The 26265-nt window shown below is 50.1% G+C and overlaps 3 protein-coding genes and 1 non-coding gene across 19 annotated transcripts in view; 1 reads left to right on the plus strand and 3 right to left on the minus strand.

Moving 5' to 3' along the window:
- The first annotated feature begins 1938 nt into the window (after nt 1-1938).
- Nucleotides 1939-2045, plus strand: LOC121831210 (U6 spliceosomal RNA). The gene has a single exon (XR_006074589.2). It is a non-coding gene; the product is annotated as a U6 spliceosomal RNA (small nuclear RNA).
- A 415-nt stretch (nt 2046-2460) lies between these two features.
- Nucleotides 2461-8022, minus strand: Tmem25 (transmembrane protein 25). Of its 7 annotated transcripts, XM_042280800.2 has the most exons (10): nt 7643-7700; nt 7601-7605; nt 7206-7299; nt 6636-6947; nt 5029-5319; nt 4701-4832; nt 4364-4394; nt 4093-4193; nt 3875-3961; nt 2461-3728 (listed from the first exon to the last, which is right to left on the minus strand). In XM_042280800.2, the coding sequence occupies exons 1-10, from the start codon at nt 7683-7685 to the stop codon at nt 3655-3657; spliced, it is 1170 nt and encodes a 389-aa protein (XP_042136734.1). In that variant the 5' UTR covers nt 7686-7700; the 3' UTR covers nt 2461-3654. The 7 variants fall into 7 exon arrangements, with proteins under 7 accessions (XP_042136734.1, XP_042136733.1, XP_006993433.1 ...); XM_042280799.2 differs by lacking the exons at nt 7601-7605; nt 7643-7700 and adding an exon at nt 7804-8022 and having other exon boundaries at nt 2462-3728; nt 3875-4003; nt 7206-7302; XM_006993371.4 differs by lacking the exons at nt 7601-7605; nt 7643-7700 and adding an exon at nt 7804-7948 and having other exon boundaries at nt 2462-3728.
- Nucleotides 8012-11789, minus strand: Ttc36 (tetratricopeptide repeat domain 36). The gene is made up of 3 exons (XM_006993375.4): nt 11585-11789; nt 10472-10660; nt 8012-8345 (listed from the first exon to the last, which is right to left on the minus strand). The coding sequence occupies exons 1-3, from the start codon at nt 11694-11696 to the stop codon at nt 8083-8085; spliced, it is 564 nt and encodes a 187-aa protein (XP_006993437.1). The 5' UTR covers nt 11697-11789; the 3' UTR covers nt 8012-8082.
- Nucleotides 11790-14180: 2391 nt separating this feature from the next.
- Nucleotides 14181-26265, minus strand: part of Kmt2a (lysine methyltransferase 2A) — an 81290-nt gene continuing 69205 nt past the window's right edge. For 5 of the 10 annotated variants that reach the window (XM_076576141.1, XM_076576146.1, XM_076576143.1 and 2 more), the window contains 8 exons: nt 24495-24665; nt 22323-22397; nt 20088-20262; nt 19817-19924; nt 18721-18804; nt 17973-18102; nt 17253-17336; nt 14181-17128 (listed from right to left, as the gene is read on the minus strand). In XM_076576141.1, coding sequence (XP_076432256.1) covers nt 16853-17128; nt 17253-17336; nt 17973-18102; nt 18721-18804; nt 19817-19924; nt 20088-20262; nt 22323-22397; nt 24495-24665 — 1103 coding nt within the window. In that variant the 3' untranslated portion in view covers nt 14181-16852. Of the gene's footprint in view, nt 17129-17252; nt 17337-17972; nt 18103-18720; nt 18805-19816; nt 19925-20083; nt 20263-22322; nt 22398-24494; nt 24666-26265 lie in introns of all 10 variants that reach the window. The other 5 variants (XM_076576144.1, XM_076576145.1, XM_042282086.2 and 2 more) reach the window with 3 other exon arrangements.

Consider the following 26265-nt stretch of genomic DNA (forward strand, 5'->3'; position numbering starts at 1 on the left):
GATGAGGTCTTGCCCCTTCTTAGCAAGGAAGCAATACTGAGGAATTTGCAGACCCCGCCCCCCACAAATCCACAGTATTAGATCAGACCATTTTTGCCTGGTCACATGTCAGCATAGCAGTCCATGTTTCAGCTGTGCCTTTGTATGACACTTCCATGGAAACTTCAAAGGTCAGGGTGTGGAGAACTTTCAGACAGAGGCAGGGAGGTTCTGAGAAGGTGGCATGCATCTTACGTGTCTTTTTTTAATTTTAAAATAATCTTACTAGTTTATTTTAGACAGGGTGTCTGTACAGCCCAGAGTGGTGTGTAATTCACTGTGTAGCTCGGGCTAGCATGAACTCTATCCTCTTCCCTTTGCCCCCTGGGTGTGAGGATTACAGTCCCGAGTCGCCATGCCCACTGTCCACCCTTCACCTGTATCCTTTGAATGTCCTTATGAGAATCTGGGAAAGGTGTTTCTCTGAGTTCTGCAAGCGAGCAGGTTGTGGGGACACCTAACTTACCTGTGGGTGTTAAGAAGCACAGGCAAGGCCTTTAATCCCAGCACTCGGGAGACAGGCAGGGCGATCTCTGTGAGTTCAAGTCCAGCCTGGTCTACAGAGCGAGTTCCAGGACAGCCAGGGCTGCACAGAGGAAAAAAAAAATGCACAGGCAAAAGCATGGCCCTAGGGAGCGAGCCTAGCCGTGGCAGCGTTTGGAGAGGAGCTGCTTAGGTGGGAAGAGGTAGAGGATAGATTGAGGAACTGCTGGAGTGCTATCAGCCACTGCCAGTCAGGAAACCTGAAACCGTTCTAGCTGTTTTAACAAAGGACAGTGAACACAACAAAGTGGTCACAAAAGTATGGCAAGATGGCACAGCAGCTAAGGTGCTTGCCACAAAGCCTGCCAACCCGAGTTCAGTCCCTGGACCTCACAAGGAAAAGGAGAGAAGTACCAAAACGTGTCTTCTGGTAGCCACATGCACTTGCATGAATACACATACACACACACACACACACACACACACACAGAGAGAGAGAGACACACATACACACGTAATTTTTAAAAAGTTTAGCGTGGGAAAACAGTAAAACAAGGGAGAATAGGGACTGATGGAAGTTCAAGATTGGTACCCGGGACAGGAGCTGGCTGTGGCTGGATCCTGAGGGCTAAGGAAGACTGCACAGCCTCATCCATCACTGCAGGGACTTTGAGCAAAGCTGTCGCTTCCTCTCTCACCTGCCTGCCTCATGACAGACACAAATGCAGGCCAGGAGCATGAGAACAAGGAATTACACACACACACACACACACACACGTTTGGAAGGTCTGAGCCCCATCTTTTGGAATTTTTATGGGGACCTCATTGCACAGGCTTGACTGACTCCAGGACAAATATGTAGAAATATGACTCGCCCCAAAGACTGGGATCGATTGCTAGATGCTGGGGAGGGAAAGCTAGCAAGGCCCGTCTGCTTGCTCCTTCAGTATTCCCTGCTCTGGAGAAACAGGCCAGTAGAGGTAGAACCAACAGAGCCTGACAGAGACTAGACATGGCGGATGGAGAGAAAGGCCACTTGGGCGTCAGCAACTGCACTCGTGGGTAATGGAGCCAAGTACTGACGGGAAGCAAGTGGGACCTCGGTGGATTGGGGGAGGTTCCACTGTCAGCCTGACAGACCAACACACACAGACGACAGGTCACGTTTCTACAGACTCACACCAGCTGTGATCACGTCAGGCTGGTGGCTTCGTTGCTGCTCACTTGGACACGAGGCCAGGCGGTCTATTCTCTGTTCCCTTAGCATCAGCGTTAGTGTTTAACTCAGGAGGGGAGGTGTGCTGTGATAGGAGCTCAGATACTCCACTAGGTTTTCAGGGAACAGACCACCGTGGCTGTGGTTCTTACCCATGGTAGTTAACGTTCCATGTTAAACTAACAGATACTGAACTGCTGCTCCTAGGGATACACAGGCGCTCACTGTGATTGAAAACTCTGCAGAGAAGGTTGGCATGGCCCTACACGAGGATGACGCACCAATTCGTGAAGTGCTCCATGTTTTTCCTCTGTTTGAATCTATTGTGTTTTGTACAGGACATTATCCTCTGTGCTGTTTTGTGGTTATAAAACTGCTGGAAATGTTTAAAAGAGAGAGAGAGGGAGGGAGGGAGAAGGCTGTGTATACACTGGCAGTGTAGATTAGTAGCTGAGCACTTGTGTGGCATGCACCAAGCCTCGGCTTCCGTCACTAGCACAGCGGAAAGAAAGGGGATGGGGTCCATTGTAAAACATACTGGGAAACCCAGGGTGGTGGTACGTGGCTGTGATCCCATGTACATGGTGGAGGCAGGCAGAGCAGACGGTCAAGGTTATTCATCCTCCTCTGTCCAGTAGTGAATTCAAGGCTAGCCTACACTACATGAGTCCTTATCTCAAAAAACAAACACAAAAAGTGTTGAAGGAATGAACAAAGACATACTTATTCAGTCAAGGTAGTTTACTGTGTGTGCGGCACAAACCAGTAACAAGAGTAAAATTACAAAACAAGATACCAAGAAGGGAAAATAGACTCTGTACTCTATTGTTCTCTGGTCATTTACATGTTGCTGTTTAAAAGCATTCTTAGCTCTTTGGGGTTATGTGGGTTCCTGCTTTCTCTCTGTCCCCCCAAATCTTGTGGCACTGTTGACTTATATACCCACTATGACCATCTCCTAAATAGGATGGGGCAGCCAGGGACTGGTCAGGGATGCTACTGCGTGGGGAGAGACATGCAGAGAGAGAAACCATTAATCCTGAGTGCTCAGAACACAGTGAATTGCTGAAGGCCAAACATGGGGAGCCTGAGAAAGCCATGGGCCCTCCTCTCCCTGGGGAATGTGCTTAAAGTGGGAACACTTGTACAAAACGATGCATAGCTACACGCCGTCCTGGGAGGCAAACGACCTGTCACCACCTCCCGCTCATCTTGTGCTAACACCAGAGGCTGCCAGCCACCTGGGGGCTCCAGCCAGTGGAAGTCTAATGCCCAGTGAAGGAGAAGGTCTAGTGTGTGACCTTTGATGCCCAAGAGGAGATGGGGACAGACGGGCAGAGACATATGCAGCAAAGGGGACTCATTTGTGCTTGGCCAGTCCCTGGGCAAGGGGCCGGTTCCTGAGCAAAGGGCAGTCTGGTTCTCTACGACTAGCGGGGGGCTGGTTTCCCTGAGGGAAAAAGCTGCATAGCATGGGCAGGACAAACATCCGAACTGTGCAGGGACCCTCCTGTCCCCCACATAGGCACCCCTCTGCCTACTCACGAGGTACAGAGGACACTAATGTGGAGCGTGTAGTAGGCCAACCTCTTACATGTGGGGTGACACCTGAACACACCAGGTTCCATCTGCCTGGGCCCAGTTGTCACATGCAAGACCCCAGACTGAGTGAGCACAAGGGGCCTAGCTCTGACCAACGGTTTTGCCAAGGCTAGACCATGCCTTTCAGGTTAGAGTATAATAAAATCCATCATGCATGACCCTCAGGGTACCCCTACCAGGAGGGCCACGTGGCAGTGGCGTGGCTTCTTCGTGGTCACAGCATGGCCAGGCAGAGGAAGGCTTGAAGGAGACACCGGGGTGGGGTGCTCTGGGGGGTCCACAAGCCGCCTGGGCCTCACGCCTCACCCTCAAGCTCAGAGCCAGATCTCATCACTGCTTACACTGGACACTCGGTAGATGTAGCCCAACATCGGGAGACGGATGAAGCCTGCGCATCAGAGATGCCAGGGGCTTAGTGACGCTGGTTCTCTGGAGCATGGGAGAGCCCTTTCTGCCCCGGCACCCAGGGGCGTTGGGTACGAGCACAGGGATGTGCAGAGGAGCTGAGGAGAACAGCAGGGCCCTGCTCAGTACCTTGGCTGGTGAGGAGGCCGCCATGCTCAGCTTCTAGAAGCTCCGGACGGCTGCTGTGCTGAGCCGCTGGCCGCTCTGTTGCTTTCCCTGTCGGGTGACAGATGGGGTGGCGCCAGGGCAGGGCTTGGCCTAAGGGGACACGCGTCCTCCTAAGGACCGGGGACTCTCTTAGAAGTTCTCAAGATGGAGCCCAGGGAGAGAACCGGTCCCAGGCATACCTCTGAGATCCGGAGTGAGGTCATTGAGCTGAAGGTTGGATGGGAGGGACATGTTCTCACGCGGCAGGCGTACATTATTCAGTTTCAGGTTATTGGAGTCACTACAGGATAGACAAAGGCGGAGACAGACCCTGCTACCAGCAGGCACGCAGTCTGCTTTGAGGCTCAATCCAGACCTCCCAGAAGCCCAGGTGACCACCTGTCCTTTAGTTTCAAATCCAGTGCCTTGCGTTTTAGTTTAGCCCATCTGCCCAGCCCCAGGAAGCATTACCTAGATATCAGAGATGGACGCCGGGAGGGGCCTGAGGACAAAGAAACCATGCCACAGAGTCAGTGTGCCCTCCCATGCTGGGCTCTGCCCCCTGCCCGTTCAGACTCAAGACCCTTGAGCCAAGCGTCTCTCAAATGCCCAGGCCTGGTCCTGGGACCGGAGACGGCTCCAGGACCTGTCCCTGCTGTCTGCAGGGCACGCAGCCACACCCCCAGCCCTGCCCAGCAAGTGTCTGCCACATGGCAGAGATGGCGGGCTCTGCCCGGCTCTGCCTGCCACCCCCCAACTTCACCGTTACTCTCCCACCACCCTCGGCCTCCTCTGCCTCTGACCCTACCTTTAGTTTTCCTCTCTTTCCTGCAGACCAGGCAGGCCACCAAGGTACTGAACCCCACTAGAGTGCCCAAGGCAAGCCCTCCAGCCACAACGATGCCCAGCAGTGGCACTTCCACTCGGGAGGCCAGGAGCCCTGCAGATTGTCCACTGGTTAGTTTGCAAGTGAGCAGCACCCCCGACCCCGACATGCCACGGCTCCAACTACTCCGCCCTTGCCCAAGGTGGCTGGGAACAACTCATCCGCAAGATCCACCCACGGGGCTACAAGCCCTCCCTTTCCATTCAGGATCCCTGCACCCACCCGAGGGTTTGCCAGGCCAGTGGCTTACCTGGAGCTGGAAGTGAGGCACTGGTGACACCCACATCATTGGTAGCCACCACTGAGAGGTTGTGTGCCAAGCTGTGGAGCTGCAGGTGCACGGTGTGGTTTGTGAGCCAGGGATAGTTCTGAGCATCCAGCACCAGGAAGTCAGAGGCATTCACAGTCACTGACCCATCCTGGTCAATCCAGGTGACATTGGCAGGCGGGTTGGCCCGCACCAGGGCAAACAGGACAACCAGAAGGCCTGGGCCCTGACCTTCCTGATACTTGGCCCCGACCTGGGCAATCTCTGGTTTAACTAGAGCAGAGCACAGAAAAATGCGCTTTCGTTACAGGTCCCTCACTCTGGCCCTTTACCCAGATGTGGATGGAAACCAGGGCCTAGGAACGTTTCCCCAGAAGGAACATTAAGGAACAAGTAGCTGGGCCTGCTTGCCCAGCATTAACTCACAGTGAGTAAGATAATAAAAGCCAGGGGACTGGGCATGTGGCTCAGTCGGTAGCGTGTTTGCCCACCATGCAAAAAGCCCTGAGTTTGATGCCGAGCAAAGCATAAAACCAGATGTGGTGGTCATGCCTGTAATCTCAGCACTCTGGAAGCTTAGACAGGGATTTCCAGTTTGAGGCCACTTTTGGATACACAGCAAGACTCTGTCTTAAAATTAAAAAACCCAGCCGGGCGGTGGTGGTCCACGCCTTTAATCCCAGCACTCGGGAGGTAGAGGCATCGGATCTCTGTGAGTTCGAGGTCAGCCTGTGCTACAGAGCGAGTTCCAGGACAGGCTCCAAAGCTACACAGAGAAACCCTGTCTCAAAAACCAAACAAATTAAAAACCCTGGGCTGAGGCTGTAGCTTATTTGGTAGAGAGTTTGCCTACCATACACAAAGTCCTGGGTTCAGTCATACCAGGCATGGTAGCACTTGCCTATGACATCGGCACTGGAGAGGTGGAAGAAGACCAGAAGTTCATAGTCATCCTTGGCTATGTAGTAGCTTTGAAGAAAGTCTCAAAGTATAAAAATAAAAAAGAGGGCTGGAGAGATGGCTCAGCAGTTAAGAGCACTGGCTGCTCTTCCAGAGGTCCTGAGTTCAATTTCCAGCAACCACATGGTGGCTCACAACCATCTATAATGAGATCTGGTGCCCTCTTCTGGCCTGCAGGCATACATGTAGGCAGAACACTGTATACATAATAAATAAATAAATCTTGAAAAAAAAAATAAAAAAGAGTAGAAAGCTAGCCAAAGGGTCTGGATTTGCATCCTGGCCCTGCTTCTTAACGGTGGTGTGACCTTGGGCAGACTGTTCAACATGTTTGTGCCTCAGTTTCTCATTTGCAAAATAGGGACGAAAATAGAAATTCCCTTATAAGATCAATGAGGATAAAGCAAGCTACACTGCAAAGTGTTTAATGTTTGTGAATGTCCGGTTAAAGATGAATATGTCATGCATACCAGTAATCTCAGCACTAGGGAAGCTGAGACAGATTTGCAAGTTTGAGGCCAGCCTAGGCTATGTAGTAAGACTGCCTCAAAACGAAACACTCAAAACTCAAAACTCTCCTGTTGGGGGGTCCAGTAATGGCTCTCCCTGCCCACCTCAGGAATACTTACATTGCACATTGAGAATGACAGAGGCGTTGGCTGACCGGCCACTCCCTGGGTCCTGTAGGGAGCAGTTAAGCTCATGCTGGGCACGCTGGGCAGTGACCGTGAAAGTGCTGGTGCCTCCAGAGAAGGCCTCCCCGCCCACACTCAGTAGTCTTGAAGTGGTGGCCTCCTGTAGCTGTCCATCCAGGTACCAGGCTAATCGGGGAGTGGCGGATCCCCCTGCCACCCGACAGGTGAAGGCATGGCGCTCATTCTCCCGAAGTGCTCTCTCAGCCCAGGTCTGACCATCAATCTGTGGCGCCAGCTCCCCCTGACCTGGAACACAGCAGGCAGCCTCTGGGAGGGGCTCAGACAGACCGTGGTGAGGACCAGTTACAGAGGGGCAGCAGGCCAAGAGACAGGCAAGCTGGTTTCTCTCACCAGGGCCTGGCTGGACTTAGGATAGGGATGTGGAGGTAGGGGAACCCAGCTCAGGGGCCTGGAGTGGGTGTCTTGAGAAGAGAGGCAACAAGGAGAGCAAAGAGGGGGCTCTGGCCCCTTAAATGTTTGGCCAAAGGATGAACAGGGGTGTACCTGAACTTAAGAGGGCCGGCAGGAGCAGCAGTGTGTGCCGGAGGGTAGCTTGGCTTAGAGGCAACTCCATGGTGGTCAGGGATCGACCTCCAGGCTGCTGAGAAAAGGGTATATATAGCCTCCGTACCAGCCAGGCAGGTCTAGCAATTCCTGCAAGAATTTACCATGCACTGGTGTAGACTGGCCCACAGCGGCCAAGACACGGGCACAAACAGGCACGATCAACAAGATCCAAAGGAAGAGAGACACTCTGCGGGCACAGAAGCCAGCAGTGACAGTAGGTGATGACAGACAGACACAGACACACACAGACACACACACACACACACACACACACACACACACACACACACACACACACACACACACACACACACACACACACACACACACACACGTCCTTCCCCTTTCCTCCATGGGATCGTCCTTCTCCTGACCCGGTCCTCTCCTGGACTGGCTCTCCCTCCCACCTCTCGCCATGCACCCCTTTCCCAATCTCCGCTGCTCTGGTGGACTTGGGTTGAGAGCATCGCGGAGCCGGGGGATTGGGGGGGGGAGGTCGGCGGAGCATCCGGGGCTTCGGAGCATCCTAGCTCACCTGGCTCCCTCCCGGAGCAGCGCCCCAGCAATTGCTTAAATCTGGGGAGCGCCGCAGTCCGCTGCAAAGGCGGGGCCCACGCCAGGCAGGACCAATCGCTGCCCGAGCACGGGCAGGTGGCCGCTCCAGCCCCGCCTTCTCCCGTCCGCTCCGGGGTCCCCACCCTGAGGCTGGCTGGTGAGTCGGCGGACGCAAAGCAGACACAGTCGGCAGTCCAGGAAGTTTTATTGGGTCCTGGTTGGGTCAGGGTTCCCCTTCTCCATTATCCCGCGGCCGCGCTCAGCGCCCATTGGTGGGCGCGCGCAGCTGCCCCATCATGTCGGCCAGCATCCGGTTGCACAGCGCGGCGTACGGGTTGAGCAGCACCAGCTGGCGCCGCGCGAACGGGCTGCCCAGTCGCGCCGCCTGCTCGAAGTCCCTGCGGGCGTCGTCGTCCCGGCCCTGCAATCGCGCCAGCAGCCCGCGCTGCACGAAGCTCTGGCAGGCGGCACGACCCCGGCCGCCGCTCAATGTCACCGCGCGCTCCAAGTCCTCCAGGGCGCCTGCGGCCGACCAGGGTGGGGGTGGAGGGGGGGAGATGGCGCAGGTCAGCGTGGTGCGGGCATCCGAGCCCCAGCCCACCCGCCGAGCAGCCCATCCCCGCAATTCACAACCCGCCTTTGTGTGGCAGACTTTTGAGCCAAGAGGGGTTGTCATTCCTAATAGGGAGGTGACGGGTTAATAGACGTGGCTTGGGGGCCACCCACGGGCAAAGCTGAGATTAAAGTCCAAGGCTCGCCCTGGCCTTGTCCCCGGTAATGTTCTACCACTGATGGACCCAAACTTGAAAGTTGCTGAGAGCATTTGGTCATTGTATTAGTGAATCTGCCAACTGCCAAAGAGCTGGAAGCTCACACCCGGATAAACAGCTAAGCATCTACTGTATGCTTGGTGACCCACTCTGAATCCTAGAGTTCAAAAATGTATCCTTGGGGCTGAAGAGGTGGCTCAGCCGTTAAGAGCACTGACTGACTGCTCACAACCGGCTGTAACTCCAGGTCCAGGGGATCAGACACCTTCACACCAACGCACTTAAAGTTAATAAGAAACATATCATTAGCTGCACAACTGTTTCTTGCTATGAAGTCAATCTCCTCATTTCGCCTTTCCGAACCCTTTTCTACTGCAGGCTATGAAAGCGGCATTCTTCTCATTTCCTCCTTCATTATCTCCATGGTCTTCATTACCCTGTATCTAATTTCACTGGAAGGAGGTCGTGGAGCCAGAGCTGGCTACCCTGTTTTATTTTTGTGATTCTCAGAGGAATGTACTTGGGTTGAGTGTCAGAACTCAGAACCTCAGGCAGCCAGTGTGGGGGTTTTGTGAAGTCCACCAGCTGCTGTCTCCGGACCCTCCTTCAATCCATATTCTCTACAGTCTCCTAAAGTGGCTGCCAGGCCCCTGGCTTTGCTCAGCACCATCCTGGAGAAAGGCTAGTTCTGGTTCAGGAAACACAGTAGAGCTACACTCCCTACCCCACCCAGACTGCAAACTGAGCCCCTCTGGGACCAGGCATTGCTCAGTCCCCCTCTCCACAGCTAGTCTGCTGGAATCCAAGCCTCTACAGGTGGAGTCACCTCTGATACCCCCGCTTTCCATCTGCAGGCTGTCACCAACAGCCTATGGCAGACAAGCCTGCAAAGGAGCTCTTTGGGTATCTTCTGTCTTTAGAATGGAGTCCAAATTCTCTAGTTTAGGTTCTAGGACACCCCCGCCAACTAGTCCTACCAGGTCTCTGGCTTACACTTCACATCCACCTGGCCTCCAATCCCTAGTCCTATTCCTCGATGTCCCATGATCCCCATTCTAGTCACAGTCACCTGAATACACCAGGTTTGATCCAGTTACCTTCCCTGGTCAAGCTAAGTCCTTGAGTGACGACCACCTTCTCAGTCTGACACTTGTAGTTTGTCACCCTTGGGTCTCTGCACACTTCTGCAAAGCTCCGCTTTCCATCCTTCCATGGGGGCTGCTGCAGCCAGCCTGGAGATCTGAGGCTCCTCGGACCTGGGCATGCTTTCTAGGCTCCTGGAGACTGTATCAGCTAATTCCTCATGTTTCAGAACTTGCCCTTCAGGAAGAGGTCTAATGCTGCTTTCTATTAGCTATTAGCCTAGTTAAGAGTTCCCTCGGGAGCAGTACCGTGGGATTTAGAGCCCTGCCACCTCGTTCATAGCTGAGGCTAGCCACCCCTCACTGGAGGACACTGGGGACGCGATTTAATCTCTGTATGCTTCCTTTCCTTCATCTTCACAATGGAATTGACAACACATCTTTTTGGGTGGTCATGGGGATAGTTAGTACAGCCTAGTTGAGTGCATCATGCCTATCCACAGTGACTGCTATATAAATGTTTTATCCTCATGCCCTCTACTTTTAGCCTATTGTTGCCTGGAAGGCTCTTATTAAATGTTCCTTAAGTTCACGAACAGAATGTAGCCTCTTGGTTTCCCTAACTATTTCATGAAGCTAGCAGAATCCAAACCCTGTCCTGGATTTTATAGGTAAGAACATGGGTGTCAGGGAGTTTAGGGTCTCTGTTCCTATGCCCTCACCCCACAGCCAATTCATCTCTGCCCTTCAAGGGAGGGATTCTTTCCGTGGAGGATCTCTGGTGTCTTCCCCTCACCTGCTACATCCCCCTGGAGCCGCCGGGCTTGAGCCCGGTTGTTGTAGGCGGACGCTCTCTCAGGTAGCAGGCCAATGGCGCGGCTAAACCTCTCCAGGGCTGTGTGGAGGTCCCCAGCTTCGGCGGCCCTCACTCCCTGCAGCTCCAGGGCCTTGGCCTGCTCCAACTGTGCTTGAGGGAAAGCTCCATCTGCACCGGGGAAGAAACAAGGTGGGGATAGGTACAGTGGGGGAGAAAATGAAAAGACACCTTGGGCTGCAGCATTATGGCACCCAAACCAGAGCTGACCGGGCGTGAATCACAGCAGAGGTAACTTGCGGAGTCAGGGAGGGATAGGAGTAGCTGAGGTCATGAAAACTGTGAACCAGAACTGGCTAAGAGACCTGGGAAAGGGACACTTGCACATTGGTGACTTGTTCTAGACCACAGTCCCAGGTTGTAGAGCTTAGATTTGCACCCTTTTCTTTGGCTTTTTGGCTTGTCCTCATTTTGCTTTACACACTGCCTCTGACACAAAGACCACCGTAACAGTCCCAGGTTGTGAAAATCACTCCAGATCTGTCCTTCAGATTTTCAGCCTGAAGCTGCGGTAAGTAAGGCTCAGCCTTCAACTCCTGCAGAAGCAAAGCCCCGAACATCTTCATTACCAGGCAACGGACCACGCCGTTCCCCTGGGGGAAGAGCTAGCTAGCTCAGCGCCTGGCTTGTCATGTGCTCAACAAATGAAGCTCTGATGTTATGGCAGGGTATGTCAACCGAGCTGCCATCCCGCTGTTTGTCTTCCACCCTTGTTGCTGGGGGGAGGGTGTGTGTAAACCCCCCCCCCCCTTATGTCAAAGCTTTGAGCGGTTGACTTCAGCCAGCGCAGTTACGCTCAGATCACGGGAAGATGGGTTTAGTGGTGTGAGGGCTGAATGACGGAGAAACTCTGGCCGCCTCTGGCAGAGCGATTCCTGCCAACCCTAAGCCCTGAACTTTAGAGGACCTCTCTGGTTCCAATCACAGACATAATCTGCAAGGGAGGAATCTGCAAGTCCGGCCTCACCACATCCTGTACCTCAGGCGCCAGCCAGCAGGCCTATGGAGAGGTAGACGCCAGGGTCAAAGATTTACCTTCATCGTCTTCTTTCTTTGCTTCGTCTGGGTCCAAGCCAATGACGTCTCCAAAGGGGGAGTCAGGGTTGAAGATGGCCTGCAGCACTGCCTGGTCGTTCGGACTCCCCATGGTGCTCAGCTCCACAAGTCCCAAACGGTAACCCAGGGTACAAGGGAAGACGGGGAACAGGGTAGGTAGGGCCTTTGGCTGGCAGTTGTGAATGGAGGAGGTTCTGTTTGGGGACCGCCCCCAAGTCAGAAGGGGTGTCTTCCAGCCCTTTGCTCAGCCTCCATGGCCAGGGTTAGCGACCTGGCCTGGTAGTTTTACAGTATTTCCCAACTGGACCCATACCCCTAGCCAGAATAAACAAATCCTGTTTCAGTCTGAAGGTGGAGTGGACATTGAGGGTACCAAATGCTTTCGTTTTACTATGGTCGGGTTAGAAACCACCAACCTCCTATTAGAGGAGACAGGTAGACAGAAAGGAAGTCCTTCGACCCGGAACCTGTGAGGTCCCCGATACACATCACTGCTCAGTGGAGGACACTCCAGGGAAGGGAACCATCTTAAAGAAGGGAGGTTGATCGAAAAACCAAAAAAAAAAAAAAAAAAGGGGGGGGGGAGGAGGTTGGAAGGCACCTCATTCACAAGGTAACTCATTCACAAGGTAACTCCCCCTCCCTTCCCCACCCCTACCGAGGCCAAAGGAATCGAGGCAGAGTGCAGCAATAAACTTGACATGTTTATTAATTAAACTATCACTTAAATAAAAAAAAGTGCATAGAAAATAAACATGTTTAAAAACTCCTTTTTTTGTTTTTACAACTATGTACACTTTTTACTTTTACATTCAGTCTTTCGTAGAGAGCTTTCAGCATTATTATTTTTTGAACTATTAAAGTATTCTCCTTCATCCCTGTCTCAGGGAGTTAACACTGATGGACTTTAGACACATTTTCCTCCCCCACCCCCGCTTTTTCTCTAACCAGAAGCTTGGAAGAACACAAGGGGAAAAAGGGGAACAAAACAAAAAACAAAAAAACCCCAAAAGATCCATTTTACATGATACAGCTGTTGAGAAATGTCTTAATTCTAGAAATGAAGCTTGTCACTGTTCAGCTCTTGAAACAATTATTCAACTACCTGTATTTGCTAAGGAGACTGTTAAGTTCAGGAAAAGAAACACCACAAATCTATTTTCTTGGTTGAAAGACAGAACTAGTGTACTTCAGAACAAGAAACCAGAAAGCACAGAACACAATTTCCCCTAAATGCAGGTGGTAACCCCAACATTCATAACCAAAAGTAGAGAAACGAGGAGTACAGGTACCGGCCGGCAATGTTCACGGCAGGAAGAGCCCAGGTGATCCGTCTCTCACTGCACTCTGACCTTGGGGACGGGCGTCTGTCATCCCTTTGTGGTTCGGGGTTGGTTCCTGTGTAGGACTCCGAGGCTCCAGGAACCTGATGTTTCCCTGCCTCTACTAGCAACTGCGACACAATCCTTATCTATAGTGTTAAGAGAAGTAAAAGCCAGGGACTGAACGAGGCTTTGTTACACTGGTGCATTCCTATATTAGTTCCTATATATATATATATTTATATTTATTTGAAAACCAAAACAAACAAACAAACAGAAAGGTTGCAAGTTTTCCGAGTGTGAGACTTGACTGGTATTCATGATTTTTCATGATTCGGCACAAAACTATCTGTTCAATAACTTTGTATTGCTTTAAAACGAAGGAAAGGAAACGTAAAATTACACCCAGCCCTTTGCAATGACCCGCTTTTCCTTAAAAACAACAACAACAACAAAAACCCAACTTGGTTTCTATGAAAAAGAATCCCAAATCCAAAAAAAGTGAACATCTGATGAGGCTCTGACCTTTAGTATTTTCAGGTATTTGATTGAGCGTCAGTCCTTTAGAAAGATACATTCATTAAAATATTTTTTTTTGTCTTTTTTATATGTGTGTTGTATTTTTTTAATTTTTAGGTTTTTTTTGTTTTTTAAATTTTTTTTTAGTCTTTTTTTTTTTTTTTTTTTTAAATCAAGGTTGCTGCATGGTGCTCATTGGATTGGCCGGGGGTTGATAGAGGTGAGCTGGGTCCTGGCAAAGGAGGTTGGGTTGAAAACCTAAGAGGTGCCAGGGCTTCCCCCTAAATTGTGATTGGTCTAAAAACAGGGAAGGGGTTGTGCTGGACATGGTGGATAACGATGAAGGAGTCCAGGGACCAAGTTCCGGCCAAAGGGTCAGCGCCATGCAGCTATTCTGGTTCCACAGTTGTCCTGGCCACCAGGAGATGCAGCCACAACAGGTTCTAGCAGCAAAGCCTTAGTGAGCTGGCTCTGAGAACCCGGGGTTTGCAGCTGTCACTCCTGGGGATGGGGATCGCCCCTGGGGGGATTCTCGGGAATGACCCACCACGGAGGTCCTCAAAGCTGCACTTCTGTGCGGAGGTTCTCTTGGTCACTTTCACAATGAAGTCAGACAGGTTTTGGAGACAGCTGTGCCCTTTGTTCTGCCGCCCCGTCCCCCTTGTGGGGAGACTGGCTTATCCCCCAAGTTGCTGGCAGGTATGCTGAGTTTTGGCAATGGACTCAAGGCTGAGCTGAAAGAAGGATTTCTCTTTCTGTGGTTGACAGAGGGTGGGAAGCAAGGCAAACCTTCTGCAGCTGGTAGGAGGAGGAAGGTGGGTTCCTCCCCTGTCCTCAGGGGTCGGGGTTGTAGAAAGAGGATGAGGAGGGGGCTCACAGTACAGCATGGCCTAGCAGGGCAGTAACTAGGTCTGTTAGCTGAGTTTCCCCCACCCTCTGACTGGCCTTTGGGTCTCTCTCAAGGTGAATGCATGACCCATCAGTGCATTAATCGTTTCAGTAACAAATGCAGCTTCAATTTTTCTCATTAAAAAAAATAGGAATACAAGGATTTACAAAAAAACCTCACACAGTGCAATAAGAAAGGAAACCAGACACCAGTGGAACCCCTCGGGCCACTGCATCTTGTTCATGGGCAAAAGGAGGGTGGGAGGTGAGGTCTGGGCAGAGTGCTTTTCCCAGCCCCTGCTGGCACTTCTCCACGATGACAAGGAAGTCTCTGCCATCCTGGCCACAGTGCTGGGCGTCCCACGTGACAGTGGAAACAGTGACAATGTTCCAGCAAAGCCACCAGACAAAGTTCTTAAGGTCATGGAAGAAAAGGGAGCCCAGGATGGAAGGCACAGCAGAGCCGTGAGTCCTGGGCAGAGAGTGCTGGGCTGTATCATATTGCTTGGCTGACTTCCGCAGGAGAAAAGGACGCCCCACCCTCTACGTGGACTCCACTACCCTGAAACCTTGTGGCAGGTGCAGAGATCTGCTTGATCGCGAGTGGTCAGGCTGTGCTTCAGTTTCAACAGGCTGCCCCCGAAGAGGGCACGAGGTGTCAGTGGGTTCTTTGTAGGAACAAGGACTTGGCGGGCAGAGAGGAAGGAAAGGGGATGATCTATGAGGCAGACAGGAATGGCAAATGTCAGGTCGCCAACTTGTTGGCTGCTGACTCTGAAAGAGAAAGGCGAGGGAAATGGAGCGCTGCTCGGCACTCTGGAGCTGCTCCAGAGGGAGGGGGCAGTGCAGGAGACCGGTGTGCCAAGGTACTGTAGCCTCTAGGAGCTTCCTTGGCAATGGAGGGCAGTGCCTAATGGAGCGGGTGACCTTCCTTCTCCATTACCGTAAAGAGCAGAGCCAGGGAACATCTAGGTCAACGGGCACAAACAAACTACACATGGAACAACAAAAAGTACACCTTCCAGGGGGAAGCTGGGCAGGAAAAACCAGACTCTGTGTGGACAGCTGAATATTTTCTCTAACTTCATCCTATGAAAATAAAAAATCATTAAAAACCGGTCTTCTTTTAAATTAGGATAATACCACGGTTTAAAAAATAGCCTCGTCGTTAAGTGCTTCTCCCTATGAAGTGCTTCGCATAGAAAAATATACAAAATATATTTACATTTATAAAACCTTAAATAGTAAACTGTAAACAGAACAGAGCAAAATCCAATGACTTAATTGAACAGGTTCAAGACACTAGCGTGGGGAGGAAAGAAACATTGGCTGCTGTTTGTCCACAAGTAACCGGGGCAGTAGTGCCATTAAACCTGCTCAGCCAGGCGGCACACAGCTGGCAGAGGCCCCTCAGCTCGGGAGGCCTAGTCCCCCAAGTCTGGGGCCTTGAGATCTCATTAGTGTTCTTTTAGCTGGACACTGACCATTTGGAAATTAATCATCCTATGTCTTTTAAGAAAGGGAAAAGAAAGTAAGCCTGTCCTAGGAAGGGGCTGGGGCTTATCCCGGTTACTGTACTCTGGCTGCTGCATGATTCAGATCCTGTTTAAATTATCTTTAGCTTGCTTAAAAAAAAAATCTTGCTACATATATCACTTTAAAACTCTCCGAGGAGCTTTATGAGATCTCGGAATTCTGTCTGGTTATGGCCAATGGCTCCTGTCCACTTCCCCCCCCTGGAGTGCTTACAGGCTCAGGGGACTTTCTGGAGTGTCCTTGAGCAGGGAGGTAAGCCCTGCCACCCAGAAAGAAGAATGGGAAAGCAGCAGATGAAGGATGGAGGAGTGGAGGAGGAGGGGAAGGAGGGATGGAGAGGGAGCCGCTCCTATCGTCAAGAAAGGTCACTGGCTGCGGTAAGGCTCACAGGTAACACTCCCACTTACAGCCACAGGCTCAATGTTTGGTAATTAATTGGCACAACCCCAAGACAGCCTTTTGACACCAGAGGTGCTAGGAAACCTGTCTCCCAACCAAAGTGAACTCACAAGTCGTAGGGAAAACCACCAGACCGTCTGTCTGTGAACAGATGGCCGCAGGCCAGGCCTGACTGGTAAACTACCAGGTATCCCCCCAGCCCTATATCTGGGGCCTTATCTGACCATCGCTCAAGGGCGAGGGCTGAGGTGAGGACGACAAATGCTCTGAGGACATGCTCAGATCCCATCTCCTGTACGAAACCCTCTCCACGCACGCTCCTTCCGGGCCAGTCTCCCGGAAGCCCGTGTCCCACACTTCACAACAAACACAAGGCCCCAGGAGAAAGCCAACCATGGTTTTTTCTTTGAGACCCCCCTCTCTCACTATGATCACATGATGTGAATGTGGGACACCAGGGTACTCGGCCAGAGGACCCTCAACTGCCCGCTCAATCCTGGAGCTCCTGGCTGCTGGGAAATCCTTCAGCATGGCTTTGGGTGGCCCTGGGTCCTGGCACTCCATCAAAGGAAGACGAGCAGCATTAGTTCAGGAACTTCCGGCATTTCTTGGCGCCACAGTTGCAGGGCAGCTTGTTGCTGGCATCCTCGATGGGGAACTTGTAGTCATAGGTGAGCTCCTCCCCTCGGTAGATCTTACGCATGGCGAAGATGACTATGTGCTTCTGCCCATCGATATTGATGACCCGAGAGTAGCAGTTAGGCTCACAGGAGTGATTGATGAAGCGGGCGGCATTCCCATGCATGGTGGCATCCACTACCTCCGAGTCATCGATTCGGAACATGTAGCAACCAATGCCCTACACACGCAGGAAAAAGAACCATGTATTTACTCATTAATTGACTGACTCAGACCCACAGTCGTGCACATGCTAAGTAGGAAAGCACTCTACGTCTGAGCCACATTCCCAGCCCTGAACTTACTCTTTCTTTCAAGAGCTTTAGGACGTGGGTGGGGGCCAGAGGACAACTTTCACGAGTCAGGTCTTCCCCTCTACCACATGGGTTCTGAGGACAGAATTCCGGGCATCAAGCCTGAGCCACTTTCATTTTTGAGATAGGATTTCTCTGTGTAGCCCAGGCTGACCTTGAACCTGAGGCCTGAGGCTTCCCCCTCAAGCTCAAGTGCTGGAATGGCAGGTATGGAATCATCACAGCTGGCTGAACTTATCACTGCTCAGCATTTCCTATATTGCTCCTGATGTTACCAGAGAGGAGCCAGTTTCTTCTAAAATTTCCAAATTTCTCTCCTAGTTCCTATTTTTCAAGATGCTTTGAGGAGGAATTTCTAGACTCTGGGCACTAGACTACAAGGAAGACTGTTCATGTCATAGTGAAACCTACAACTTCTGTAGCCATGTACTTCAGGTCCTGGGATACACAGACCAATCATTGAAGAGCACCTTCATTTACCAATCCTTAGAGGAGTTCAGACGGGGTCCATCACCAAATATGGAGATGGAAAAGTTTTTAAAGTTTTTGTGGACTCAACACCCCTCCCCACCAAACAACAACAAAAGCAACAACCCACCTCTGAAGTGAAGCCATGTTACTATTTCTTCTGGGATCCAAGGACTGCGCTAAGAGTTCATGGCCCCTTTCTAGAGGGGCAAACGAGAATCTAGGGAGTGGCTGGACACTCACCTTGCTGTCGTAGTATTTCTCCCGCTTGTCAGTTTGGATGGAGCGGATGACATTGCCAGCATACTCAATCACCATCTCACCTGCATCGATGTTTCTCTTACAGAAAAGACCGCGCCCGTGGATGGGAGACCTAGGCCATGGGCACAGGAAAGACCAGACACAAGTTTCCCCTTTCAAACTTCTGTGGTTTCTTTATTTGTGGGTATGAGTGTTTTGCTTACATGTATGTATGTGGACCACATGCATGCTGCTGCCTGTAGAGGCAGGCAGACGGCAGCACTGAACCTCCTAGAACTGCAGTTACAGACGGTTGTGAGCCACTGTGTGGGTGCCGGGAACCACACGTAGGCCCTCTACACGAGCAGCTGGCGCGCTCAATGGTTGAGCCATCTCTCCAGACACCAAGATACAACTTTTCAAATCAATGAATTGTGTGAATGGGTGAAAAAAGTCTGCTGGTTCCCAGGAGAGACAGACAGACACCTGGTCAGGGAGGTCTGGCCTCACCTCATTTGTGTGTAGTATACTGTACTGATAAATTCCCAAATGTTAACGATTTCTCCACTGTAGCCCACTAGAAGCAGCAGAAGTCGTAAGTTAAATTCCCGTTCAACACTGAGAGCTGCAGCCATGACATGCCAGACTCAATAAATCTATTAAAAACCTCAGTGACTGAAGGAGAGAGGGATTTGGTCCACTTTCTTTGGAAAAATTTTAGTTTTCTGAAATTCTAAAATTGCAGCCCTACCTGTAGACACCGACTGCCTCCTTCGAAGTCTTTTTTAAGTGCCGGAAACGCATGGGCATCGGGAGATCCATGCTTGTTGCCCTCCTAAGAGATAAGAATGCTGTTAGGAATTCAGTTCTGAGGGGTGGGCTGGGCTGCTATAGGGTGGGCGCACTTGCTCCATGTCAGCCAAGAATGCCTCAGGCTCTTCTGCCTCTGCCTCCCAAAAGTCACCACCAGGCTTCATTTGGGGTTTTCTTGAGACTAGGCCCTTGTGGCCCAGGGTAGCCTCAAACTTGAGGCAACACTCTTGTCTCAGCCTCCTGAGTGTTGGGACCATACGCATGGGCCCATGGTGACCGGCTCCACTGTAATATGTACAGACAGCTCTTTGGGACAATAGTGACAAATATCACAAGAATAGTTATTGGGATAGAAATGTTAAAGAAAACATGCATCCTAAAATTTTTCAAATTTCATATTCATATTTTTTTAAACTTGTATTTTTATGTGCATTGGTGTTTGGCCTGCATGTCTGTGTGAGGGAGCTGGATCCACTGTATCTTGAAATAGCTGTGAGCTGCCATTTGGGTGCTGGGAACTGAACCCAGGTCCTCTGGAAGAGCAGCCAATGTTCCCAACCACTGAGCTATCTCTCCAGCCCCTTCATATTCTTTATGTTACCAGCCAGCTAATGCTACTTTAGTGTAAACGATGTCTCAGTCTTCCAAATGTCACCCAAGAAACTGCCATCCCATCAGACAGTGCCCTGAGCACTGGCGTGAAAACAAGTTTTTCTTTTGTGTTTTTTATTTGTTTTGCTTTTTGAGACAGGGTCTTATGTAGCCTAGGCTGGCTTTCCTCTTAAGCTCAGAATGTAGCTGGCGATGATCTTGAACTTGAGATGCTTTTGCTGGGACTGCAGATGTGCAGCACCATGCCCAGCTGAGGAGGGGAGTTCTAACGACTACTAACAGATTCCCAAACTTGAATGCCCGTTTCCCTCTCCAGCCCACAAGCAGCAGCAGCAGCAGTCTCATGTTTATATAGTACACTGACCATTGTTAACCAAGAGCTGCAGGAGTCAGGCTGTCAGGTGACTGGCACCAGGACTTACCGGGCAGACTTCAGCTGTACCTCTTCCTCTTCCTCATCGTTAGGGTTGTATTCAGGAGGCTGTCGATGTTTAGAAGCCAGGAAGTTAAACATGTCAAATGCCGACTTCCTGGAAGCAAAAGATTAAGGTTTGTTTTCAGAGAGAGGTTCTAATAATGGAGTGAAGATTGGCGTCACCAATGCTGAAGACCTCAGGAGGTCAGTGGGACAAGAACTGTCACTGGATAACAAGGCCGAGACCTCAAATGCTCGTAAGACCAAACGGAACTTGCCTCAGGTGGACCTCAGCCCTGGCTGAGCCGTGAGGGTTCAAGGGGGGCTCATTGGCCTCTTCCGGTTTGTGGAAACGGAATTTGTAATTCCGACAGTGCTTGGCACCAGACAGCTGCTCAATCAGGAACACAACCGCGTCATGGAGAATCCCGAGCATCCTCAAACCGTTCACACCTATAAAATGAAAGGTACCTGGGTGGTGAGTGGTGTAGCCAATGGGAAGCTATACAACATTAACAAATAATAGAGTAATAATAATAATAACAAATAGTAAGAAAGTAATAATAGCCAGAGGCTACCCAAGGGTAGGTGACATTAACGATGACTTGGAAATTAGCATGGGAATACTACTGAAAAAATGTCTGATTAATCTAGAATGTTCACCATAAATTGCTTCCCCCTAACTCTGGCATGTTCTCTATGTGCTGCACATATACAGGTACCAGATGCCCTTTCATTTCATGCTCACAATGGCACCCAACGTAGGAATCACCAGCTCTTTTTTTTTTTGGTAAGTGAAGGGACCAGTATCAGCTCAAGACCCCCAAGACCAAGTTCTCAGCACAAAAGAGGTTTATTTGCCCCAAAGGGACAAAAGGCAGAGAACAGGACAAGAGACAGAGGGTGAAGGGGTAAAGGAACAAGGGACAGGGGAGGGTGTCTGCTGTGGGGGGATAGAGAGGGGGAGGGTGTCTGCTGCGGGGGTGGGGGACAGAGAGGAGGAGGGTGTATGCTGTGGGGGGACAGAGAGGAGACAGACGTGGCCCATAGGCAAATGGCAGTTTACAAAGGTAAGGGGGAAACCTTGTGTTAGGATGAGGTGTTCAATTTTAATTGGGTGTGTTAATTAGTGCAGCCAAAGGGGGCTTTTGATTGCTGGACTTCAATACTTTGATAGCTGGACCTTGGCGGTCAGCCTCAGGAGGAGGAAGTGGCCAAATAAGGGACAGACATTGGGACTGGCTTTAGGAATGTCATCTAACGGTTTTTAGGAAGGCAGAGGGAGTGGGGGAGCAGGGCGAGGCCTGCCAGCGCTCTGGTTGTCATGCTCAGGCAGAGTCCCTTCAGTAAGTCTGAACCAGAGGCTCGCATATACCAGGTGAGCACTGTCACTTGAGCGACACCCCAGCCCATTAAAAGATTTTAAAGACAGCAAACTAAGTCTTATAGAGAATTTAACACACCCCAGGTACATAGCTGGTAGCTGGGATTTGAGCTTTATATTCTCTAACTTCAAATCTGATCTCCGTTTTGTTTATAAGTACTAGAGCACCTGGTTCTGTGAGCTCACATACACCAAATTTGAAAGGAGTGTTCACATTTTAGACACAGCCCTCCTGGACTTTTACAGTGAATGTGGGAGCTATACACTTCATAGCTGTTTGGTTTTCCTCAGCCTCATGATGGTAGAAGCTTTCAAATTTTCTCTTTATTTTATGAAAACATTTCTATAAATCTGCTGGCATGGATGGCTGAAAGTATTTTTAAAGCCAAGAAACAAGGCATTGAAATCAATGTCATGTTTCTTTCTGAGAGTAGCAAACAGCTAATGGTCTACATATTTTTATTAAGTATGTGAAATTTCAGCTAAAATATTACTTCTTAGGGCCTGTAAATATGGCTGTGTGGATGTGTGATGTCCTAGGTTTAATTCCCAGTACTGCAGAAACTCTGGTATTATTAGCTAGAGAATAAAGGTGCTTATTGTGGATAAGAGCTCCATTTCAGGAGTGTGTGTGAACTAGGACTCTATACAATCCCAACAAATACCAAGCGAGTGTTCGTGGCACACTTAGAAACAAAACCCTGCTGAGGTGGTGCTAGGGATAAGCCTGAAGCCTCACAGGACCCAAGCATGATCACTGGGCAACACGCCCCAGTGGAGAAAGGAACCTTGAAACACCCTGAGTAAAAGAAAACAGTCACAGATTAGGATCTCACTTACACGAAATATCCAGCAGGCAAATTCAAAGAGAAAGCAAGCAAATCCCTAGGTGCCAGCATCAGGACCGGGGCTCAGGTCATAAGATAGTAATGCACAATGTGAATGCACTGGAAATCACTGAATTTTATGGTAAGTGGATAAACTGGATGAGTTACACCCCCCGAGCTGTGAATTATTTTATTTCTTATTTAAGTAGTTTTTTTTTCCTTTAGATTCAACTCTGTGGCTTACACTAATAAGCTGCCAGAATATCTGGAGTCTACAGCAAACTAACAGCTGCTGCCGTTACCTGCAAAGGAGAGCTGCTTCAGACGGGCATTCGATCGGGCCTCCTGGACTTTATCTGTCAGTGACTTCCATGCATCTGAAAGGAAACAGAAGGAAACTAGGGGCAGGAAAGAACTGGTGCCGCCACGTGTTACTGCCAGACGGTGTGCCTGGCCACTGGTGTGGGAATCACACTGCGTCTGAAGTCAGTGCCCTGGCATTTTCCTCCAAGTCTCAATTCAATACATGAAAAACAGCCAGGAACACCCTGTTCACAGTGCTCCCCTACACCACAGCCAGAGGATACTCTTATCTTCCGAACCCCCAGAGTATCCACATTCCTGACACATCACCATACTTGACCTTAACATTAATTTAAAAAAAGTAAACAGGGCTGGATGTGGTGGCAGCTGGGTGTGGTTGTTTCTGCCTTTAATTTCACCTCTTTGGAGTTGGTAGATCTCTGTGAGTCTGAGATCAGCCTGGTCTACAAAGTGAGATCCAGGCCAGTGAATAGTGAGACCCTGTCTCAACAACCAAAGCTAATATACAAAAGAACGGGATTCATTATGATCCCAATTTCTTTTTTAAAAGAGACAGTTTCATACTGTAGGCTAGTCTGGAATTCACTGGGTCGCCCAAACTAGCCTTGAGTGTGTGGCAATCTTCTTGGCTCTGCTTCCCGAGTGCTGGGATCACAGGTATGCTCCATCAGGCCAAGCTCACACTCAGTTTTGTTACAATTTCATACTCCCACATGCTTATTATGATTGTACTTTGAGGACTCACATTTTCAAATTCTTTCTTCCTTTATTTACTTATTTAAGCAGTCTTACTGCATTGCCTAGGCTGGTCTTGACTGAACTCCGGGTTCAAGTAATCTCCGCCTCAGGCTCCACACTAGCTGGGTGTAGAGGCCTGCACTACCACATCCAGGTCTGAGTATCTCTGATTCTTCTCCCTCTCCCCTTTATATCGAAGTAGTCACCAAGACTGTCCACTCTTCCTTCCTTTCTTTCCCCATGTGGTCTTTATTTAATAATTTCATGCTTCCCAGTGTCTCCAATCGACGTCATTGTCCATCCCCACCTCAAGGTGCTAGGGACCAAACCTAAGGCTCTGCACATGCTAGATAAAAGCATTAAACACAGTGGTCTGGACCCAGCCCTTGGCTGTTTATTTTAGTTTGAGAAGGTCCCGTTAGTTGCAGCAGGCCCAGTCAGCCTGTCTTGTAAAGAGCTGCTACACTGAGCTTCCTGAATTTCTGCTTTTACTGTACTTAAGTTTCCAAGCTCTCATGGTTTGTCACTATGGCTCTCTCTCAAACTTGTACCCACTTCACCTCCCAATTTTCCTTTCACTTCAAAGTCCTTTTCTCATCCAAAACTACTCAAAATCAAAGTTTCTCTAACGTCGTTCTATTCTCTGTGGAACGCTCCCTGCATTCCTCTTCAGCTAACTCAAACTCCATTTCCCCTTAACTGACCTGTGCTGTAGCCATCTTCCGGGGTTTTGGGGAGCCCTACCTCACCCATTTCCCCTTAACTGACCTGTGCTGTAGCCATCTTCCGGGGTTTTGGGGAGCCCTACCTCACCCATTTCCCCTTAACTGACCTGTGCTGTAGCCATCTTCCGGGGTTTTGGGGAGCCCTACCTCACCCATTTCCCCTTAACTGACCTGTTGCTGTAGCCATCTTCCGGGGTTTTGGGGAGCCCTAGTTTACTGCAGTGATCTTTCATTCCTTTAACGTCCCCAGGACTTAGCCTAGGAGGCCTTCATTAGTTCTCCAGCAGCTAATGAACACCTGCTAAGCTAAGGATGAACAAGAAGGTAAAATCCCAGCCTGTCCTGAGGAGCCCGTGGCTCAGTGAGTGAGACCGACTGGACCTAACATCTGCACACAGGGCTTTGTGCTGCAGCAGACAGAAGAGGCAGAGCTAGAGTAACCAGGGCCGAGGAGCACTGTGGGAGCACGTGTGGAAGCACCCCTGGAGGAGGGGCAGCCCTGGAGGAGGGGAAGCCCTGGCGGGGACAAGGCGGACAGAACAGCTCTGCTAGGTGTGTGAGTGACACAGACCTGCAGCACCTCAGGCTTCTCAAGAATGACAGCTGCTTCTTCATCAAGAGAGTGTCTCCTGGGCAGGGCAGTCACCGCCACAGGGTCCCTGGCGGAAGGCAGACTTAACCACTCACCTTCAATACTTTCCGCACAGATCTGAAAACCGTCATCGCTTGAAATCTCAAACACAAGTCCTTTCTTGGGCTTCTGCTCAGTGATACTTTCCTTCCTCTTCTGTTCCTGCTGGAGCCAGAGCATCAGCGGAGAGCTGAAGCTGCTCTCCTCCTCCTCCACCGCTTTAGGTTCTGGAAGGGAAACAAGGGCATGGAGTGCTGTGTGCAGAACGCTCTACACCAGAGCTTCTCAACCTGTAGGTCGCGACCCCTTTGGGGAATCAAACAACCTTTCACAGGGGTCGCTCAAGACATCAGAAAACACAGGTATTTGCATTATGACTCATAACAGTAGCAAAATTAGTTATGAAATAGCAACAAAAATAATGTTACGTTGGGAGTCACCACAACATGAGGAACTGTATTAAAGGGTCATAGCATTAGGAGGTTGAGAACCACCGCTCTACACCCATCACCTCCATTTCTGAAGACATGCTGTATCTTGTGCTATCCCTCCTCACCAGGAAGAGCACTGAGGCTCAAAGGAACTTGCCCTGGGACGCAGCTACCAAGTACTAAAATGGTGAGGGTATGTGTACATGTGTGTGTGTTATTTAATAGGTGCTTTTTGTAGCAGAGCTTCTGGTACGACAGTGTGATCTTTTTTTTTTTTTCCCCTCCAATACACAACTGCTCTCAATAGGATCAAGGCCAAGTCAAACCAAAGTTAACAAAAATTCCCTTTACTCCAGGTGAATGTCTCAGATACTCTTCTAGGCCCAGATCACCTTATGTGATTCTCACAACAACCACTGAGGTAATTATTATTGACTCCCCTCTCTCTTTTTTCTTCCCCCTTTTGGGATAAGGTTTACTGTGTACTCCTGCCTGGCCTGGAACTTGCTATGGAGACCATGATGGCCTCAAACTCACAGAGATCAGCCTGCCTTTGCTTCCCAAGTGCTACACTTAGAAGCATGCTCTACCAAAGGTAAGAAAACTGAGTTGGGTGTGCCTGTGACCCTCTGTTGTGAAAATGAGGAAGGATGATCAATGCTGGCCTGAGCTGCCTAGAAAGTTCCAGGCCAGCCAGGACAACCCAGCGGAACCTCATTCAATGCAATGCAATGGATGAATCAATCCATGAATAAACATGGGGAAACTGAGGCAGGCCATGTAAAAGCCAAGTTCCTACAGCTAAAGTAAACATGTGATTTGAACTCAGCCGCCATGCCTGCCTGTAATCAGTACTCAGGCTTGAGGAACTAGCTACTCATCAAGATATGGTTAACAGCCCAAATCAAGCCTAAGCCTTTCTCTTCTGGGAAGTCATTTTTTATTATCATTTATTTACTTGATTAGTTTTTCTAAGACAAGAGCTCACTCTGAGGTCCAGGTTTAGCCTGGGCCTCAGTATGTAGCCCAGGCTATTTTCAAACTCATGACAACCTTCCTACCTCTGCTTCTGGAGCCAAGTGCTCAGGTTCTGTGTGTCTACTATGCTAATTATAAAGTGACCAATTGCAGTAGGCCAAGAAGAAAGCACTGTGACATGCATGTGGTTTTAAGATCAAATCCCAACCACCCAAGAGAGACGGCTTCAGTACCTGGAAGGGAATTCACCCTAAGTTGCCATCCATATATGAGAAACAACTCAAGAGCCAACTAAAGGTTATTCCCAGCCACCTAAAGTGTCACTGCCCTTAAATCCGGTTGAGCAGGGGGCGGATCCACCCTGGCCTGCGATGCCAGACCACGATTGAGGGAAGATGGGAGAAAGGGCTGAGTTTGA

This window comes from Peromyscus maniculatus, chromosome 7 (assembly GCF_049852395.1).
Source record: "Peromyscus maniculatus bairdii isolate BWxNUB_F1_BW_parent chromosome 7, HU_Pman_BW_mat_3.1, whole genome shotgun sequence".
Lineage (NCBI taxonomy): Eukaryota > Metazoa > Chordata > Mammalia > Rodentia > Cricetidae > Peromyscus > Peromyscus maniculatus.

Bases quoted from the DNA above. Each gene is read 5' to 3' on its own strand.
- Ttc36 (XM_006993375.4), bottom strand. From the start codon at position 11,696: ATGGGGAGTCCGAACGACCAGGCAGTGCTGCAGGCCATCTTCAACCCT. The intron at 10,661-11,584 runs GTAAATCTTTGA...TCCCCGGTGCAG, and splicing joins AAAGAAAGAAGACGATGAAG to ATGGAGCTTTCCCTCAAGCA. The intron at 8,346-10,471 runs GTGAGGGGAAGA...GGTCGGCCGCAG, and splicing joins GCTCCAGGGGGATGTAGCAG to GCGCCCTGGAGGACTTGGAG.
- Tmem25 (XM_042280796.2), bottom strand. From the start codon at position 7,735: ATGCTCTCAACCCAAGTCCACCAGAGCAGCGGAGATTGGGAAAGGGGT. The intron at 5,320-6,635 runs GTAAGTATTCCT...GCTCTGCTCTAG, and splicing joins TGTCATTCTCAATGTGCAAT to TTAAACCAGAGATTGCCCAG. The intron at 4,194-4,363 runs GTAATGCTTCCT...TCTATCCTGTAG, and splicing joins CGTCCATCTCTGATATCTAG to TGACTCCAATAACCTGAAAC.